Consider the following 19,676-nt stretch of genomic DNA (forward strand, 5'->3'; position numbering starts at 1 on the left):
TTGTGTCGTTGCGATATCGAGTGAGATTGAAAATTTAATAGTCACGGGATAATTCAAGTTACGCTCGACCATTGTTCGGATAACTGAGATTTAGTTATAAGTTCGTATATTTGAATACTCGAGTATTAGCTTGTTCTTATAAACGAGACTGTATCGCAATACGTTTCAATTTTCAGATATTTATGCTGTTTTTCACATCGAATTATTAGACACTGATTGTAACCTACGGCCATAGAAAACGACAAGCGAGTTCTTACCTCGTACATCAATTCCATTTGTTGCCTAGTGATATAAGTACCATCCTCGAATGTCATCGAACTGTCAGTGGTCATCTTTGAGATATGGCTTAGCCAGACTTCAAAGAAACCGACCTTAATCAGAATTAATTGATCGTCTTGCGAAAGATCACAAAATCCTGGCACCCTTTTGGCAAACTCCACCACCCTTTGTACCGATGGCGTTATCCTAGTGGCGAATTGTTGCCAAAGCCAGATCCTTTGCGATTCCACTGTTTCTGCTGTCGAGGATGCCGCCTCTGGGTCCTCTGGGCTGGCGGGCTGCGAAGAAGTACTCGCCTAATCAGCAGGATTATAAAAGAAACAGGCGTTGCTGCCAGTTCCAGTTCCACCGCGTCATTCTAATATGTTAATCAATTAATTAGAAGCGGATACGACGTGGTAATTTGGAATAATTAATTAACTAATGAACTAACTAATAAAACGTTATGCCAATAAATAAACGTAATGTAAATAATAATATAAAATAATTAATAATATTGTTACAAATAGTACACTAGTAATTAGTGAAATATTAATGAACTACGTATACACATTGTTGGCCACAAGTATAAGGATACTTATCTGTTCGCTATATTTACTGGAATACTCTAACAAATTTTATTTTATTTCATATTTTATGATATTTTTTAATATAAGACGAATATAATACCAATGAAATAACAGATATAATTCACGAAACATTCGATTCGTACTAAATATCAGCAAATATCCTAATATACGTGGCCATCAAAGCGTATTAATCGATCTAGTAATGATAATGAGATGAAATTTGGAATTCTATTGATCGCAAGTATTTCGAATAATTGTTTAGAAATTTCTCACATATATACGATCCACCTTTCATCTATTACATCTACTATTGCATATTTTTACATAATATGTATTACGCAAAGGATCATAACAATTAACTATCTTTTTTTTACGTAGAACGATCTTCAATTGTTTAATCAACAAAGTTACAACAGCGAACGAACCCCTTCGAGTCGTATCCGCTACTAATGTATCCATGCTTCTGTAACTTTACTCTGAAATTTCGAGTAAACTCACCGGTATTATCATCGGTTTCCGGACGATGCCCCTCGTTGATTCCTCGGTGAAGCCACAGTGAGCGTGATGCGCCTGAGAAACTTGAAGTATCACGTCGTAAACCGCCAACTGTTTCACGTCCGCGTCTGACTGATCTGCCTCTACCACAGCAGCTGGAGGCACACACGGTATAGCGTTCTGTGCTTGGCTGTTGTTGTTATTGTTTTGGCTGCTGGTGTTGTTGTTATTGTTGTTGGTGTTATTATTGTTATTGTTAGCACCAGCAGGGGACGTGAGTTGTTGCACTCCGGTGGTAGTGGTCGTTGACGTGGTGGTGGGTACTGTGTCTTCGGGGCCGCGTTCCCTCGAACGTTTCGGCACCCTGCCGTATCTAACGGCTGAAATCGAGAGAATAATATTTAGTCTAGTTATTCGAAGAACGATTTCACAATCTAATCGTTGATTCTTAAAAATACCGACTTAAAAATACTATCCTAAAGATAACGATTTTAAGAAACGATCCATCGATTCTGACGGTTTGGTGGCGGTTTTAAAATGCAAAGGTTTCGTCGAGTCTTAAAGTTGCTGGTTTCCTTTAGGACGTAGTCTAAAATAACCATAGTATTACGTGAAAGTTACTACCATTTAATACGACGTTCGGAAGAAACTAATAAAACGAGATTATAGAAGGAAGTCTACAGAGTTACATGAAAATTATTTCGATGAAGTACACGATCCTTGGAAGAAGTCATTATGACGAGATTATAGAAATGTAGAATTATATGAAATTTACGTCGATTAATACGATGTTTCGTGGAATCTACTGTAATCAAATTACGAAGCAGAGAGTCTACAGAATTAGATGTAAATTATTTCGAAGATAAATATATCGCTCGAGGTAACTGTACATGTAGTTGTAGCTTTATGTGAAAAAAGCTATAAGCATATGTACCGATCTAATAATATTTCGACGTCCTACGCAAGCTACGCTGCTCATCCTAGCATCCTGTCTCGAAAATGAGCGTATTTACGAAAGATTAGTATTTTATACGGTACTCGAGAGAATTACTCCGAACAACAGAGGGTGCAGAGCTTTCGGGCCAGCTTTACCCCGGTTACATCCGCTTCTTAAGCGGATCACAAGACTAGCACAGGCTTATTACGATTTCGCCGACAATGCTAGCTCGGAAAGCTCCGACGGTTTCCTATTATACACCACCGCATATTGCACGATGGAACTTTGACGTTTAATTATGTACGCAACTTCGTTTCAGTTTGCTTTACTCTCTCGCTACTCGACGGATGCCGGAATTTCCGGAAACTGAAAGACACGATAGCTATTGCCATCGGGCATATAAAGAGTCGTGCTAAGTTGCAAATAAATTCGAGCAACTTTTGCGGCAAAGGAACTAGAGAGCTTGGACATTTCCCATCATTGACATATTTAACCTGCTTAAGTAATTAAAAATTATTACTTGGGCAAAAGAGAAACGTTTGAAAGGGATAGTAATTTATTTTTATTAAAGAAAAGAGATTATAATTGGCTCATGAATGGCTATTTCAGTAGGGTTACCTTCGAATCACCGATAATCATTTCATCGACAATCATTTCACCGAGATCGTGTTTTGCCGCCAGTTATTATACTTACCACCGTATGTTATCGTTGATCGTGCATCTTTATCGATACGTTTCCGCGCGTAAAAAGACAAAGAAGTATAATAATTGCTATAGAGACATGAAAAAGATATAATTGTATAAAATTTGGTAGGAAAAATATGATTGAAAGAATGGAATTATATCTTTTAAAACGTTTCAAAGATTCCTTTTCTACGATATCCTATCGATATTGTAGCGATTTAACGAAAAGTGCTTACGCAAGTGATTACTTACAATCCCTGGACATGCCGACAGCTAGGCACTTCTTGAATCTGCAGTATTGGCAGCGATTCCGACTTATTCTGATGACCAAACAATTGCCGTCCTTCAGGCACCTGTATTCTATTTGCTTTTGAATGCTTCTTCTAAAGAAGCCCTGAAAAGAAAAAGAACTGACATTTAGCGAATTATTATTTATGAGCAATGGTAGTACGAGCAATCATACTTTCACGTGCATTGTTGCTACCTCAAGAAGAAGAAAAGGAAGAATATAAGAAATAAGAATTTGCATTCGAGGAGCGCCATTAAAATTCTGTATTCGGTATTAAAATTTATTACCGAACGTAAATCTTCATAAATTTCGCTAATTCAATTAGTACGCTGTTTACTAAAAGAAATATAGTCGTTTTAGCATTTGGAATCTACATCCTGATTAATTGTCTCTAAACATACGTTTCTTTTATGAATCTTCCCTAAGGTTTTAAGAGAAGCAACATTCGTCTTTCGAATCCTCGACACTTTTCCATTCTCTTGTGTCCATGTGCTTTACTCGCATAACACGTTAATAACAGTTTTACCGATGTCAGTCAATCGATCAATGTCGATTATCAATAAGACGTTTGATAATTTTCAAAGTTACCCCAAGGAAGTTCTCTTTCTCTTCTATGCAAAAATTTATTAAAACGAAATATGCTAATAATATTAAAGATTTCAAGGGTAAATGATACGAAGCTCTCGACTAACAATGTCTTTGCCCCTGTCATTATCGTCAGCTACGTATGTTCACAAGATCGTTCAACCCGCTTAACGAGAACTTTACAATTCGAGTCTTTTTCTATATTATTTAATCCCTTCCATCGCGATTGCTTTCTCTTTTCAAACGATCGCGTAATAAGTGTTCGACTCGATGATTTGAACGGTCTATCATCGATACTAGCCGGTAATCGTGTTCGAGCATAATCGAGAAGGAAAAAAGAAATTGCTGACAAATATTAACGCGTCGAGACACGGTGGAAAGTTCAAAGCGATTACGGGTCATATCAAAGGCTGTTCGAGCGTCGAATAGCCTCGATTCGTCGGTCTCTTTTGCCTCTGTCGCTTCTCCATCGTCTTCCCAGGGAAAGAGAAATCCCTTTTCATCGCGCGATATTGCCTCGACAAATCCGACAAACGTTATGGTCGAACTGGCCCGTTGAAAATTGAACGTTCGTGATTCCTCTGTCTCGAGCTATACGTTGTTGGTAAATCCTATTCGTTTTGAACGGATGCTGTGTCACACGATGTGAAATAATATAAAAATAAGACAAGGCCACTTGGGAAATTCTTTCAGATTACTTTCCAATTCTACAGATATTTTTCTCGATTTATTGTTGGAACCTGCTATCGATACGTTTATTTAATTTCTATTACCATTGCCTTTCTTCTTTTTTTTTTTTTTAGACTGAAACTGTAGAAAAGCTACTTCCTTTCCGATTTCCATGATTTTTGGATATGTTGCAGGGATGAACGTTTTTTCGAACAACTTTTTCCCCCATTCACGTGTAACCGAACGTATTGTTCGTCGACCGGCTATCTTTTGTTTATAATAATAATAAACGAGAGCTGGACGAGCTTCAAGCGCTGTGCACAAACGCATATACCAGGCTGTACGAAATATCTGTTATAGCTCGATTAAAAATGAATATTGTGTTTGTGTTAGATTTGTCAATCCTTGTTAGACGTACATACAGGAGAACGTTGTTCGAAAAACGTTGGTCTCTACGGCATGTCCGAAAATCATGAAAGCCAGAGAGAAAGTAGCTTTCCTACGGTTTCTCCTTCTGTAAGTTACAAGAGTTAAAGTACGTGTCATCTGTCTGATAATTCTGGTAGAGTTAAACAAGGTCGAGAAGTCGATCAACATCGATCGAATTTTAATCGTTTCTCTGCAAAATTTTTGATACAAGTTTCATAGATCTTTCAACTCAACTAAGATTATGATCGTCAACACGACTTAAATAGCCTGATCTGCGTTCATAAATTCTATATACGTAGATATACATTTGAAACGCTTTAACGATAAACTTTTTCTAATTGTTAAGTTTCCAAGAAAATTTCATCGTTTATAGGTAAAAATGATTGTTTGAAGGATATTCGATAATCTGGAGAGAAAGTTTGCTGGTGCAGTGCGACCGAGAAAAGTCTGAGAGCCGTAGCTTAGGGGGCGGAATCGATCTAGCTCTCAAGGATACCGAATACTGGCACAATCGCCGATTAATTCTCTCAGGTCTCAGGCTGGATTTAGGGATCGTAAAAATGTCGTTCGCGGAGAAAAACGATAGGGGAAAAAACGAGCTTTCTAAAACGGCAAGATAGTCCCGTACAACCATTACCGGCCACCGCTTCTACAGCTCGACGTCCCTCATTGATTTACGAGAATCGATCCGTTTATCGCCTTTATGTAAACGCTCGGCAAATAAAGCGTCCGAATGGTCGCAACACGGAAATATAACGTGAATTTATGGTGTGCTAATTTCTCGAAGAACAAGCACGCTTTTTAGTCCGAAACCATACACAACTTGTTACTTTTGTAACACCTGTGACACTGTTCTTATATTTTTAAATATATACTGCCGTTTAAAAGAACCCGGAAACTTGCTTCTTTTTGACAAAGTGTATTTTTAATTACAAAATTACGAAAAAATCAAACTACCACACAGTAACGACTGAATACAAACACTCATAATTGTAAGGATAAATCGATTTGTACGAGAGAAATTAGGTAGTTACTAAATCCCATATGCATACGTGTGCATAATGTATGTGCATGTTGCTGATATTTCGGAAAATATTGAATAATTTATCGACATCGGAGTGTATTTGATCGTTACGTGTGGTAACGTTAATCCTATAAATCGACCGATTCAACATTATGATAAAATACAAATACTTGGCAATAATTTACGTAATTCGTAGTAGTAATTACGAATTTCATATTCTTCGTTCTTACGATCGAATAAATCTTTGATATCAATGTATTAATCATATACGTTTCCAATATATCGTTCCTCAAGTCTATCTTCTTGTACAAAAAGATTTCATATTTTTTGTTAAGGTTATTCAGTGGATGGAATTAAAGAAATGCGTGGGCAAACTGCAAGGTATTGAAAGTATATATATTGTGAATAGTAAATTACAAAATATGTGGTACTATGTAAGCCGATCCAGATCCTCTCGCTAGCAACGTTACCCTGAGACTGAAACAACTGCCGAAACCAACGTCGGACGTGTACCGCTTATGGTCTTTCCTCGACGCATTCTTTTGTCTATGCGCTTTCGAAGACCTTAGGCGGTTGAGAAACCGAAGACCAGATGTAGAGTTTTCTCAGAAGTGACGATCACTTCAACATTTTCAACTAATATTTCATAAAGTCTATCGTATTTTTCTATTCCCCGTTTCAAGAAATATCTCTTACGTATTCAAGCCATTTTCGCTTGATCAATTTCTTCTAAAACTTCAAATGCTAATATGCTCGCACAAATCCATCGTCGTACCTACAATATCTACAATATACAATACCGTCAAATACCTACAACACATGCAAACCTACTATGGAGCTGCAACACCATTTACAAGATATCTGTTCTTACAATTTCTCTTATCTGTTACGGTTCAGCCATTATCTATGCTAACAAACCACGTACAAGCGTTTATATACGATGTCGACTATCAACAATCGGAAAATTTTCGAAAGTTTCCGCGCGTCGAAGAATTATCGAATTCCTTCTCACGGAGAAAGTGGAACAGATCAACGAGAGATCCTGTAGACTTCCTAATTCTATGGCCGTGTACGTGTAAAAGCATTACGAGGCCCGAGAAGGCTGATATCCTGCAGTCGGATAGGATCCCGGTTATAGCGAGCGAATCTCGCGTAATTAATTTTAAGCCGAGGTCGTCCTGCTGATTCAGCCTTTGCTTTTCATTTCCCAGTCGATTACTATCCGGTTGCATAGGATTTGAATTATCGCGAGTGTTCTCTGCTGACGGATTGCTGAGATAACGAATTCCGTATCCTTGTCAAGGAGTGCAGGAGTTTCAAACGATGGGAAAAATTAGAAATAACGTTGAAAAAAATGGAAAGATACAGACTGACGAAGAAAACTAATATCAGCTTAGAGTTTAATTTTATGGAATCGAAACGTGATCGTTAACTCTGCGGGAATTAATTAATCTTGTAGATGCATGACGGAGAACGACAGAGACAGAATTACTATATCGTGTCAGGATATTACTCGAGACTATGATGTATTTCTTTCGTTATTAATTGTCAGATAATTTATACTTATTTGTATTTTTACTAGATAGAAAATGTTAATAGAGACGTAGAATTTGTGAAATTTCATCCGAAAGAGTTTAAATATTCATGAAATTTCAAAGAGATATCTACCGTTCCGATTCACGTAAAGCTTTATTTCTAAAAATATCCTCGTGCTCTGAAAAAAATAACGAAAGCAGCTAGATTTACTTTTCCATCTTTCAAATAGTAATATTTTCACCGACCAGTGAATCTACAAATCTCAAAGAATAATTTATCTTTGGAAAACCAATTTCCTCGTTACACAATATCACATAATTACTTTCCTTTTTGTAAATAAAGTATCGCGAATCAATTTGTCCAACATTTCGTACGAATTTTTCAACCAATCTCTGTTACGTTAAATAGCGGATAGTAAAATAAATAAAAATGTGAATACACGTGCTGAAGGTGCGCGCAAAATTTCGATCCAACTGGTCAAGTAGATCTCGAAATATCAAAGAAAATATTTTATAAATTCAGTTTTCAAGAAATATAGTGCTTAAACATGCTTTTGCTCATCCTCCTCTACCGATAGTTACGTTCTTCAAATCGTCGTAACATCCTTGGAAGTTAAATGAAAGATCAAATATTTTTTTCCTATTTTTGGGGAGTTCGGTCATTTGAATCTTGAACATACGCGTTTCGAAATTATATTTTGTAAGAAAGCGCAGAGAAAGGAATGGATTCTTCCAAAGATATAAAGTACAATAAAATATCTTCTTAATGGGGTTGCAGAAGATATTTTTGGAAGAAAGAATAGAATCTTCTTCGAAAGGAAACGCCGTGTCATCGACTATCAATCGCAAGAATTTTCAAATCGGTGCCAGCTGATGCTGAATTATTTGCGTGCGAGACTCTTTTCTCTTGGATAAGGTATTTCTCTATTTGAACGGAGCGATGCATAATTCAATTTTATTTTCCATCTTGGTCGAACATCGGAAGAATGTCGACGCTGGACAGTCAGTCTCGAGACATCGTTGTTTTTTGTGACCAGTTCGAAAAAGCTGAAAAACGTTGTTTTCATGGAAAGGAACGCGAGAAGAAGCGGAAACGCGAATCGTGAGCCGCCTGTAAAGTGCTTACATATTTCGTATCGAGCAAGTGAGAAGCGATTGTGACGTGATTGTAAATGAGATTTTCTTCACATTTTCTGGAAATATTGGCAAAAGCAAAGAAAGGATTGTAGTTGTTCGTGGATGCAATGCTTTTGGTTGAAAACGATATCGAAGATCGATGTTAAAGTATTTTGAAAGTGTTATATATAAATACGAAATTTAAAAAACCGATAATTTCAGTTTAACCTGAATCCCAATTTAACTTAAATTGAAACATTTAAAAAGTCAATAGTATTATCACGTGCAATACAACACATTTAAAAAAAAGTATTTTAGTTTTATGACAATTTTCGAAAGCTTAAATTTCGTTCGTATCGTTAAGAAATTTTAATTTAGAAAATTTTATGTCGGGTGAATATTTTATCTTTGCAAGGTTTAAGCTCCGCGAATCTTTCAAACGCTTCAGGCTTATCAAATTTTCCACGTCCCCTAAAGTTTTCAGAGCTTCTGAATGTTTCACGCTCTTGCAATTTTGCAAATTTTTGGAATCGTTGAAAACGTTCAATCTTTCAAACGTTTTAGATCAACCAAGTCCACGAAGATCTTCGAATCTTCAAACCGAAAGCCCTCGCTTTTCAAATCTTCCTCGAAGACTTTCAAACTCAATTCTTCAAAAGTTGCTAACCATTAAAAATCGTGTTGAAGTCTTCGAACTTCGTGTTTCAAGCTTTCGAAGCTTTTAATATTTCCGTCACTTTTGTACCATTGAAAGCTTTTAAATCTCGTTAAATTACTAAAATCCCGTTATTCTCGTTCACGCGTGCAACGTCGTGTTAATGTCATATTTTTCTACCAACAAATATATCTGTGAAATTTTGAAAAACGTCACCGGAAGATTCGTACGTCTCTTCGTCTAGATCACCATACGTAGATAATTAAATTCTACGAAACCTACTTTTGATGTATTTTCTCATTACAAATATGTCTTCTCACGGTGATACAAAAATCGTAGATTATTTTGTTCTTATAAAAAGGAAGCATCTGAGGGGAAAACAAAACATTAAACGGAAGCTTGCGAGAAGCAAATTCCTCCGTAAGTTCTTTCCAAATCCTATCGAATTTTCCATATTCGATAAAACTTGAAAAATTGGACTATCCAGGGGTCTGTTAACCACCCAACGTTTCTAGACCGACTTAATTGTAACCGGTGTGCACACGGAACGTAATATACCGGACATGACACGCGCGTGCATACGCACGCACGCTCGGCTTGGCTCGAAATTAACCGAGGGTCGGTCAGGGCTGTGTTCCGGTGTGAGTCGGGGTTGACCTCGTTGCCGCGTCGCGGCAAACGGGACGGTTCGTTTAATAAGCGACGTATTATGATTAATGCGTTTCGTGTAGAAACGGCTGAGGAGTTTCGTCGTACGACGACGCGGAGTATAGCCAGCGACTCGGTGCCTCTTTATCGCGATCACAAAAGAGACCAATCGAGGATCGGGGGTGGAGATTAACGCCAGGTAATTAATAAAAGCCACCTGAAACGTTCCAACGCCGATGAAAGAATCGATTTGAAAGCGTTTTGCCGGTAATTTTCCTGGAATTCGATATTTTTTAACAGTGAACGATTCGAATGACAGGCTAATTCATACTCTTCTGTCGATAGATCAGGTTCTACGCTAATCTCGCGTTCGTTGCTCGTAAATTTCTAGATATCAAAATCTTTGTACAAATCGTTTATTTGCCATGGGAAATGAGTCACGTAAAAGTTACGAACGAATGTTCGTGCCTTGTACGCGTGTCTATGTAATTTAGAAACGAAAGTGTTAAGCTGTTGCTGTAGATGGGAGGGTGATTTGGCTGGCGCGCGAGTAGCAGTCATTTAGTTTGGTTGTTCGACGACGCGGCTCGGCACTCGGAAATGAAAGTTGAACCGAATCGAATAGATCGAGGTAATTTATTTCGTGGGAATTAATTCGATAAGTTGACGGCCACGTTTCCGGGATATAACCGACAGATTCAATGAAAATCGTATTGAAACTGATAGGCGGGTTGAGTGGTTGAAAAGTTGATTCGATTGGATTGGTTATCGAGCCGTGTTTGTCTTTGGTTTAAGCATGAATGTATGCACGTTGGTTACGCGTGTAATTGCATGCCGATAGATTTATAAGCTGTCGGATATTTCATGCTTATATTGCAGGTTTTTTAAGGTGAACGTTTTAATCAAATACAGTAGGACTCGCTTTTATTTTCAACCGTTTTAATCCACCTTGCCCCTTAACCAACTACATTTTCATTTTAAATTAAACCTTGTTTTCTCTGTTGCTACTGTAATATCGAGTTTAAATGTTTGATAAACATCGTTCTTTTATTCGTTCGAACGTTTAACGTAAATGAATTAGCCTGTTTCTAAAGCGTTGCGAAGGGTGCAGGACATTTCAATTGCACCAAAACATGAAAAATATGCAGAGCCTTCAAATGTATTAAAAAACCTTGGAAAATGAAAAAGAAAACTTTTGTTGGAGCTAGAGATTCGTTAAAAAAATTCTGTTCCTCGATTTACTGATTTATCTTATTTTTAACATCAAGGTAACATTCTAAACGTGTGCGTTATATTAATCAATCATCGTTAATAAGCCAGAAAGGGATTTGGATCCCGCAAAAGGAACTAAAAAAAGGATGTCTTTACTAGTTAATTTATATAAAATTGATTTTCTTTGTGTCTGATATCGATCGTTGAAACGATATAGGAACATCTGATATCGAATTGTTTAAATTCTGAAATAATTTAATTGTATAAAATTGCTGTCTATCGATCCAAATGTATAAATTCCCGCGGTTATTTTCGGCGCGACAATTTTATCGCGATCAAGATTTATTTTTTGCTTGTTCGTTGAATTATTAATCGGCGATTTCATCCCCCTTTTCGCCATCGCGGTGTCCCAATCTCACTTCCACTGTTATTTTAAAACGCGCTACACGTACTACGCGGAAAGTTGTTTTCTTCGATAAAAACCGGCATGTTCAAAGGGTTACTTCATCCTGGAAAAGTTGCCCAACGGTTGAAGGTGATAAAATTACGTAGTCGAACCTATTATTAGTTAGAGAAGCTTGGGAAAGGAAGGACAGGAGGCAGGCATTTCAAGCTGCCGGGTTCATCCAGAACGAACTCGACATTTTTAAATATTCAACGGGAGCATATAAAACACGTGGGAGATGAGGGTAAAAATAATTAGCGGAGAGAATTTTTAAAATTTTTCAGTTATTTAAATTTTTTCATTTATTTCGTTCGTTTATTAAATTCAATCTCTTAGCTGTATAATTCGAAAATTTATTCTAATTAGTACAGCAATTTGTAGCTTTAATTGGTGAATAACGTATATTTAATTCTTCATAATTGGAATTTTCTGTATGTATTTACAAAAGCAAAAATTGTAATATCCTTCGTATTTCTTGCTTTATAAATAATAAATACACGTATTATAAATACCGACGATACATAAGATGTGAAATTTACGATGCGCTATATTTTAGTGTCTTTCTTTTCATATTACACCGTGGAAAGTTTAATATATTCAACGACGTTCAAAAATATTCATATTCGATGGAATAAAATGGAAAAGAAGAAGAAAAATACCAAAGTCTATGCTATATCGTGCAAATGCAAACTATCGCAAAAATAGAAAACTGGTATTATCATTCGTAACGTTCGAAATAGCGAGACACGTGCAATCTTTTATTCGCACTCTCGCATTGGCACAGTAGTCGTGTACTGTACCAAACGTCGCTTAGTTTTATTTATTTATTTCAACTGAACCAGCAGGAGCGATTGGAGTGCGCGATCTCGAAGCTGTTTCAGAATTCATTCAAGTATTAATGTACGAGAATTTAATTAGAATCGAACATGTTACAGAGGTAAAACGTTATTTTTGTAGATTCGTCTAATTAGTTAATAAATCGTTAAAGTACTCGAGCATGGAAGAATTAATACCGCGTGGAACAGTTTTACGAGCCACGTAACAATTCTCGGACTCTAATCAATTACTTCGGCGATTTCATAAAAAAATCTCAGAACGATGTATCATTTTTCAAGTGTGTTTTGAGAACTAATTTAATAAAAATATCGTTCTCCATCTATTTACTCTACAGTTATGTATTTCTCTCTACTGATATCGAAACAATACAAACACACTTAAAATCAAATCAAATAAAAAAAAATATATATACACACACATATCCGCAATAGAACAATAGAAAAATGAGAGAGAGGGCAGGGAAACGAGAAAAACAACAGAAACGATAAGTGACATCGGTTGAAGGGTCCTCTAAGCTTGCCACTCCGACAGTGCATCAGAGTAACGAAGCAACGAAATAATGGAAGAGACTCGTAGGCGTGCTCGAGCTGTCTGTTCGTTTTACCAGCGAACGTATCGATTTATTGGTCTATTAACGATGATATTAATTAATGAAACCGGCTCGTAACGATGCGTTGCACCGACATCGATACATATCCGTCGGCCAATATACCGAATATCGGATAGAAAGCGGACAGTTGTGTTCTCAACAATCCATAATGCTATTTTGCATTTGATATCGGATCGTTATTGGAATCGATACGTTTCATTGTGTATCAGTTTGCAAATTGTCGAAACGTAGCTGCCAAGTAATAAACCTTCCGTTGCAGATTGAATAAATGAATATATACGGGATAACGTTTGTTTTTATTATCGGATATTCGATGATGATGGATTCGGCGTTAGGTATATAATTACAGTGGTGCGCATATAAATAGAGAAACGTTCATTATTCTTGTTTTATAACGTAGAACTTAAGAATAGATTAAATTTAAAATCTGACGAGTCTTACAAGCAAGGTATATATTTGAAAGTTACTTATATTTGAGACATTGAGAGCGAAAGTAGACCAACTACAAACGAAATTAAACAGATAGAACGATAGATAAAATAAACGAAATTCTAGTTATAGAAGATCGAACCAGGATCTATAGTCTTTCATCTATTTCAAGATTCGTGTACGATAATAATATTTGCTCACGTATACAGGCAAATGAACGTACGGAATTTTTGAACGCTAATATCTCGCATCACCATTTTCGGTAAGCTCGAATCGTGGCCGCAATCGAATCAGACGCATTAGGAAACAATAATAGGTATTTTATTCCGGTAACGAACCAGTTAATTTCCAAATGGACGCATTACCATTGCGAGTTGATTTATTAAACATTGGCTTATTGCGGGTTGTTTACGAGTTAACTCATTCAACATTGGCTTATAATTTTACATTATGCTTACCAAATTGCATGAGATAAAAACGAAAATATGTATAATATGTCTTTGAGCTGTAAATATTCAAGCAGACGATAATTCTCTTTCTCTCTTTCTTTCCCGTTTACGTAAGTGAAAAATTATTTCGAAGAAATGTTCGTTGAAATTAATTCCACTGTTTATTTATTATATCATATAAATTAAATCATACGTTAATAGAGATTTATTTTCTCTGAATATTATTAACGAACGCTGTATTTCGTATATTTTGAAAACTTTTGTATATTTAAATTTCCTAAAATTCCAGTTCTTTCTACAGTTCATTGAATTTCCTAAAGGCACACAGTTTCCTGAGCAATTTCATAAACATGGAACAAATCTTTTTAACTTGGCCTTTGTACTTCTATTACGTTTCGTATCTGTGCTAACCAAATTGATAAAAATTCCCAGAAAATCTACAAAATCTGGAATGTCGAAAGATTCGAAGTGACCTGTTTCGTTCGATGAAATTCTCTTCTCTATTTTCTATGAAGATTTTCCAGCTTCTTTTTCGACGAAATCACACATCGATATCGCGGAAATTGCTGAAAATTCTCTCCAATAAAATTGGTGAAATTTTGCGCGTGTACGTTGAATCGAATAGAATTCACAAACAAATACTATTAAATATAAAAATATAATTAAGTCGAAGACATATTCGAACGTGTATAAGATATACGTAAAACGTGCACTGAACGGTTAATGCAGTGTTAACGTGTTGATTTTAGGCTAGGCATATCGATTGATCCTTCGAAGAATTTCGATAGAGGCGAGTGAGTCAGTGGAACGATGCATAATAAATCAGACTTAAAAGAGGCGAACGCGCCTGGCTAGTAGAAAGGCTTAAATTTAATCGGACAGGACGCAGAGGACCATTTGACCTCCATGAAATTCGTTTAACCAGGGCTGCAAATTGGAAATTTGGTATTACATGCAAATTCAAAGCGCTTTAGACTATTCGATTAATTAATTTTCGTTGCGTATTTATTATCGGTATTATTGCGAGCAACGATTAAATTATTACAATAACGATGTACGGATTCAAGCTCGAGGTTGATTTTCGTCGTAATTATGATGCAACAGAGATTTCGCAAAATCGATATTCCTTCGTATTTCATTGCATTAGAAACATCGACGGATGTTAATAAGAACGAAAACACGTTTTCACGTTAAATGCACGTTTGTTCTCGCATAAAATTTGTCCTGTCGCAATTTTCTGTTTATATTTAATTTATGTCGCAACTTTCAATTTCGCCATACATTTTCCTGTGATTCGCGAAATTGTAGCACGATGAAAACAGCAAAAAAGCAAGAGGCGAGTGGAGCAACGAACGTGTATTCGTTTCCAGCCAGGAAATTGGCTTCGTCGTATTGGAAGCGTCTGCATGCTCCTATAAATCTCTGTTCATAAGTTGAAATTGAAGTTAATTCATCAAATCATTAGAAGATTATCAAAAACACGTGTTTAGAATTCTTCTCTGATCGTGAAGCTGAGGATTATAAAGAACTCGTATATTCGTATTATAATTAACGATCTCGTTAATTGCATATAATTATATCAAACATTTTTCTTCTCCTTTTTCGATTCACTGCTTCTCTCACTGCTTCAATTGATTTTGTCTATTCAAACCAATTAAAGATTCGTTATTATGAATGTTTCTATCGAACCAACGAAGCAAACACAAGCGAGGAAGTTTTATAGACTCGATAAATTGACACGTTATTTGTATAATTATGCAACGAGGATTGTCTTTAAGGCAATCATTAAAAAGGAAGACAGACATCTGTATAGATACAAGTAGCGAGGTCAAATACCGAGGTGAAGACAACTCTCTAATTATTTTGAGCAGTGTCGTTGTCCTTATTTCATTCTATCGTTATTCTATAAGCGATTCTACAAATGGGATCCAGATTTCGTAGAAATTTTTCTATCCCTAGACAGCTCGCTACAATTCTTTTGATATCAGAGAATTTTGAAAACCAACGTACGTAACTTTCCATTAATTCACTACCAAGCTCGTTAAAATGACGGGTTGCATTTAATTGTATAACTGCTAAAAACATGCAAATACTGGTGACAAAATTAATGTTGACTGTTACTGAAATGGAAATATAATTACATTTACCCACGTATACATTTTCTTTACGTATAGTGCAACGTACGTGTTTCGATATATACTATGAATCGATTATTTTAACGTTAACTTAATATACATAGACAAAATTTTTCCATAACTCTTGCGAACAATTCCTCCAAATCTTTACCTCGTATCTCCAAGTATTCTCTTACACAAATACAAAATTCCAACCTATTGATCATTTATCTCACGATCTAGATTATCACGTTTCATGCATACAAAACCAGTAGATGTCTTAATCCTAATGATCGGAAATGTTCAGATACACCAACTTGCGCACTGTGTACGTACATATGTTTTATGTATACAAATTCAGTAGATATCCTGATCCTTCTAATCAGAAATGTTCATATATATATATATGTAGCTGTGCATTATGTACGCTTATACGTTTCATACATACGAACTCGCTAGTTATCCTAATCCTCATGACCAGAAATGTTCATATACTGTACACAGTACGCACATATGTGCTCGTGCAGCTCGTCCATGTATCGGTGGGAGCGCGAGAATGTACCAATTCACCGTTAACCATGGCCTTAGGGCTTCCGTGTTTCAATCTGAGCAGAGGAGTACCGGCGGATGTGCATCTCGCGGCAAGATTAAGGCACGTACACATCGTGCGAGTCTGGGCCTCGTGGTGCGCTTCCTCGCGAGAAAATACGCTCCGCCGGCAGATACGAAACGAACCAACGATTTCTCCGAATCGCTACGTTTTCTTCATCTCCGTGTCCCTCTGTGTTAGAGAGGTTCGTCGATGAACGTCCCAAAGAATTTTCGTATCGTTCGATATCGCTGGAAAGTGGAGCTATCGGCGAAAAAACGAGCATCGTGTTATACAGGCTGTTTCAAAATATATTGCATATACGTAGCGGACATTTACGTGGCTATTGAGATTTATTTTTTTTCAATGTGTACGCGTGGTTTAATTTTGCGATGGAAACGTTCGTACGTGGGAAACAAATGCGCGACGAATGTATTCATACAGGCGTAGATCGATCTCACGCATTTTCTATACGAATTTGAGATTTTTTTTATGGGTCACATGGCATAAGTTTAATCATGAAAATAGATTTAAGTAATTTAATTGTCAAAGGAGTCTAGATCGGTGGAATTGCAATTATTTGGATTATAATTATTATTAGAAAGATCCGAATGTAAAAGATAGCGAATATTAATTTACAGACATACTAATCCATAAATGTACAGTGTTTCCGACCACTTACAAAACGATTATCTCTTTATCCTCGAAATTTTCTGCATCACTGATTTCGCGTATAAAAAGTAGGTATTTTCGATTCTTTATGGGAAATTTGACAGGCTGATATTTTAGAAAATTCAAATCCACTCGACTACACTCACAAAGTTATGAATAAAATTTCTAGATGTCAGGGAAATGATGGAGGAGGAATGAAAGGCGGATGACGTATTATAATGATAGATACGATGACGACATGACTGCTACCTACTGCTAACATAATGACTGATATCTTCGTGGTATTCTTACTTTGTTACTGGCAGGGCTTTTATTAGGAGGACGATTAAATGTAATTTATTCGTTTCAACAGTTACGTGTTTGCAATGGAATTTCGTTGAGAAGAAATTGTGAAAGAATGGCGAAGATAAAAAAAGCAACGACAAGGTAACGATACACGGAATAACTATAGCTGATCAGATTTGTTTGTATTTTCGACGTTAAATTGGGGATAGGAGATCAAAGTTTCTAGATAATTTGCATTTAGAATGAAATTACACACTTGTTCACGTTACACAGGTTGGAATTTCTCGTCTTTCTACTTGATACGTTCTTTTGTGATTTACCATTAATCCTTTCACAGTGTAACCAACAGAGACTCAGGCAAGCTGTTAAATATAGCGTACTATAAATTTCACATCTTAAATGTCATCATTAAACTGTGTATTTTTATGCGTTTATGGGAAGTTTGAAGGCACAGAATGTACGCAAAACGCAAAAATATTACAAATATTCAAATCATAGTATTCCTTATAATATTTAGCAAGTAAAACAACTATCTACCTAGGTTCTATTTTTTAAACTTTCTTTAAACATTTTTTATACTCATATTGCAATCTAGTCATTATATGTAACGTCAATTATTAAGAAATCTTAGGCATGGAAAGATGATTAGTTTTAAAGTCGTTCATTCTAAATTCTTCGCTACTTTATTATATCATCAAAAGATTGCAACGAAATTCTTCAAGCTGATAGGAATTTTCTTGCGCTCAGCTGTCAGATCAATGAAAATATTTTCGATACTTCAAATTTTAGAGAAAATATATTAGTGAATTAATAGGATATCACGGCTACCAACATTCAGGCTTCCTGGTAAGCTATATCAATTTGGAAGATATAATATATTTCGACGAAGTCAGCATCAGTGTGTCATTTCATCCCTAATGAAGCTAGCCGCGATGTTGATGAAACGTCGGAATAAATTTTGCAAAAGTATACAGTTTATATCAGAAGGCTTCATTTTTGAATACAAACACGATAATAATTTTTAGAAGCGATTAAATTTGTATTATAAATCTCGCGAAAATGATGATGTTCATAAAGAAAACAAAAATTCTGTATCTTCTAAATTATTGAAAGTTGATTTTAAATTACTATAAACTAAATAGATAAAATCTATTTTCTGTAATTTTTTGAAATGTTATCTTTCCCAAGTAACTAAATTGCAAATAATAAGTAAATTGATTATTTGTAGATCAATCGTGATTTATTATGATCAGAATGATGAACAGTCAAAAGATAAAAAGTACGAGGTAAGAATATGGTTATTAGAAAATTACAAAATACAAATATTCTTAGTAAAAGATAGAACAGTAGAAGCAAAGCTATACTTACTCAGGAAGTATAGAATAACCTTGGAATTATTGATTGCCCAGTGACATTGACACTGATTAGCACTTAAAGATCGTCCACAGCTTTCTTCTATTATTAGCTGATTATCTGATCAATTAAAACATCGTGTCTATTGGAAACCACTCTCTAAAAAAAGCCCACGGACACTCTAAATATTTCCAAAATATTCGTAGCACGTATTCTGACATTAGTATGTCTCATTCTCTAAGCAAAATACATTCTAACACTCGTAAAACGTGCAAACAATCTTTAAGAAATTAACGCTCGAAAAGCTTTTTCAACCGCAGTAAAAATGACCGCATAATAAGAATTCGCGAACAATCGCAAAAAATACCAGACTTTATCTGTACGATAACAACGACGACTCGGTAATAACACGGAAATGTTTCCTATTGTCCTTCCCGCTTAACGAATCGCCTTCGTTTTTCATTTTTAACGCATAAAAGACACGAGTAATATATCTTCCTAATTTCTTCAGGGACAAATTTATTAATTTTAGAAAAATATAGTTACTTCTACTCTTCCGAGGGACGCACGTGGCGAGCGGATATTAACGCGGTTGATAATACGTGTATCTCTAAATATTTTTACGATGTCAAGTTTCACCATCGTTTAATTTATCGCTTACCATACCGAAAGCTATGTACGTTGAATAAATAGAATTTTCTTAGAAATTAGACTCATCGTTCTACACAGCAGATAAAACTATGACGAGAAATATTGGGTTGACAATT

At 35.9% G+C, this 19,676-nt stretch overlaps 1 protein-coding gene and 1 long non-coding RNA gene across 4 annotated transcripts in view; both read right to left on the reverse strand.

Moving 5' to 3' along the window:
- Positions 1 to 19,676, reverse strand: part of LOC132915765 (ecdysone-induced protein 78C) — a 140,229-nt gene that overhangs the window by 9,337 nt on the left and 111,216 nt on the right. For 2 of the 3 annotated variants that reach the window (XM_060975587.1, XM_060975577.1), the window contains exons 4-6: positions 3,217 to 3,358; positions 1,347 to 1,723; positions 258 to 575 (exon numbers count right to left, since the gene is read on the reverse strand). In XM_060975587.1, the coding sequence (XP_060831570.1) occupies positions 258 to 575; positions 1,347 to 1,723; positions 3,217 to 3,358 (837 nt within the window). The remainder of the gene's footprint in view (positions 1 to 257; positions 576 to 1,346; positions 1,724 to 3,216; positions 3,359 to 19,676) is intronic. The other variant, XM_060975583.1, reaches the window with a different exon arrangement.
- LOC132916017 (uncharacterized) lies at positions 11,904 to 19,128 on the reverse strand. Its single transcript, XR_009659998.1, has 2 exons — positions 18,925 to 19,128; positions 11,904 to 16,863 (listed from the first exon to the last, which is right to left on the reverse strand). It is a non-coding gene; the product is annotated as an uncharacterized LOC132916017 (long non-coding RNA).

This window comes from Bombus pascuorum, chromosome 1, assembly GCF_905332965.1.
Source record: "Bombus pascuorum chromosome 1, iyBomPasc1.1, whole genome shotgun sequence".
NCBI lineage: Eukaryota > Metazoa > Arthropoda > Insecta > Hymenoptera > Apidae > Bombus > Bombus pascuorum.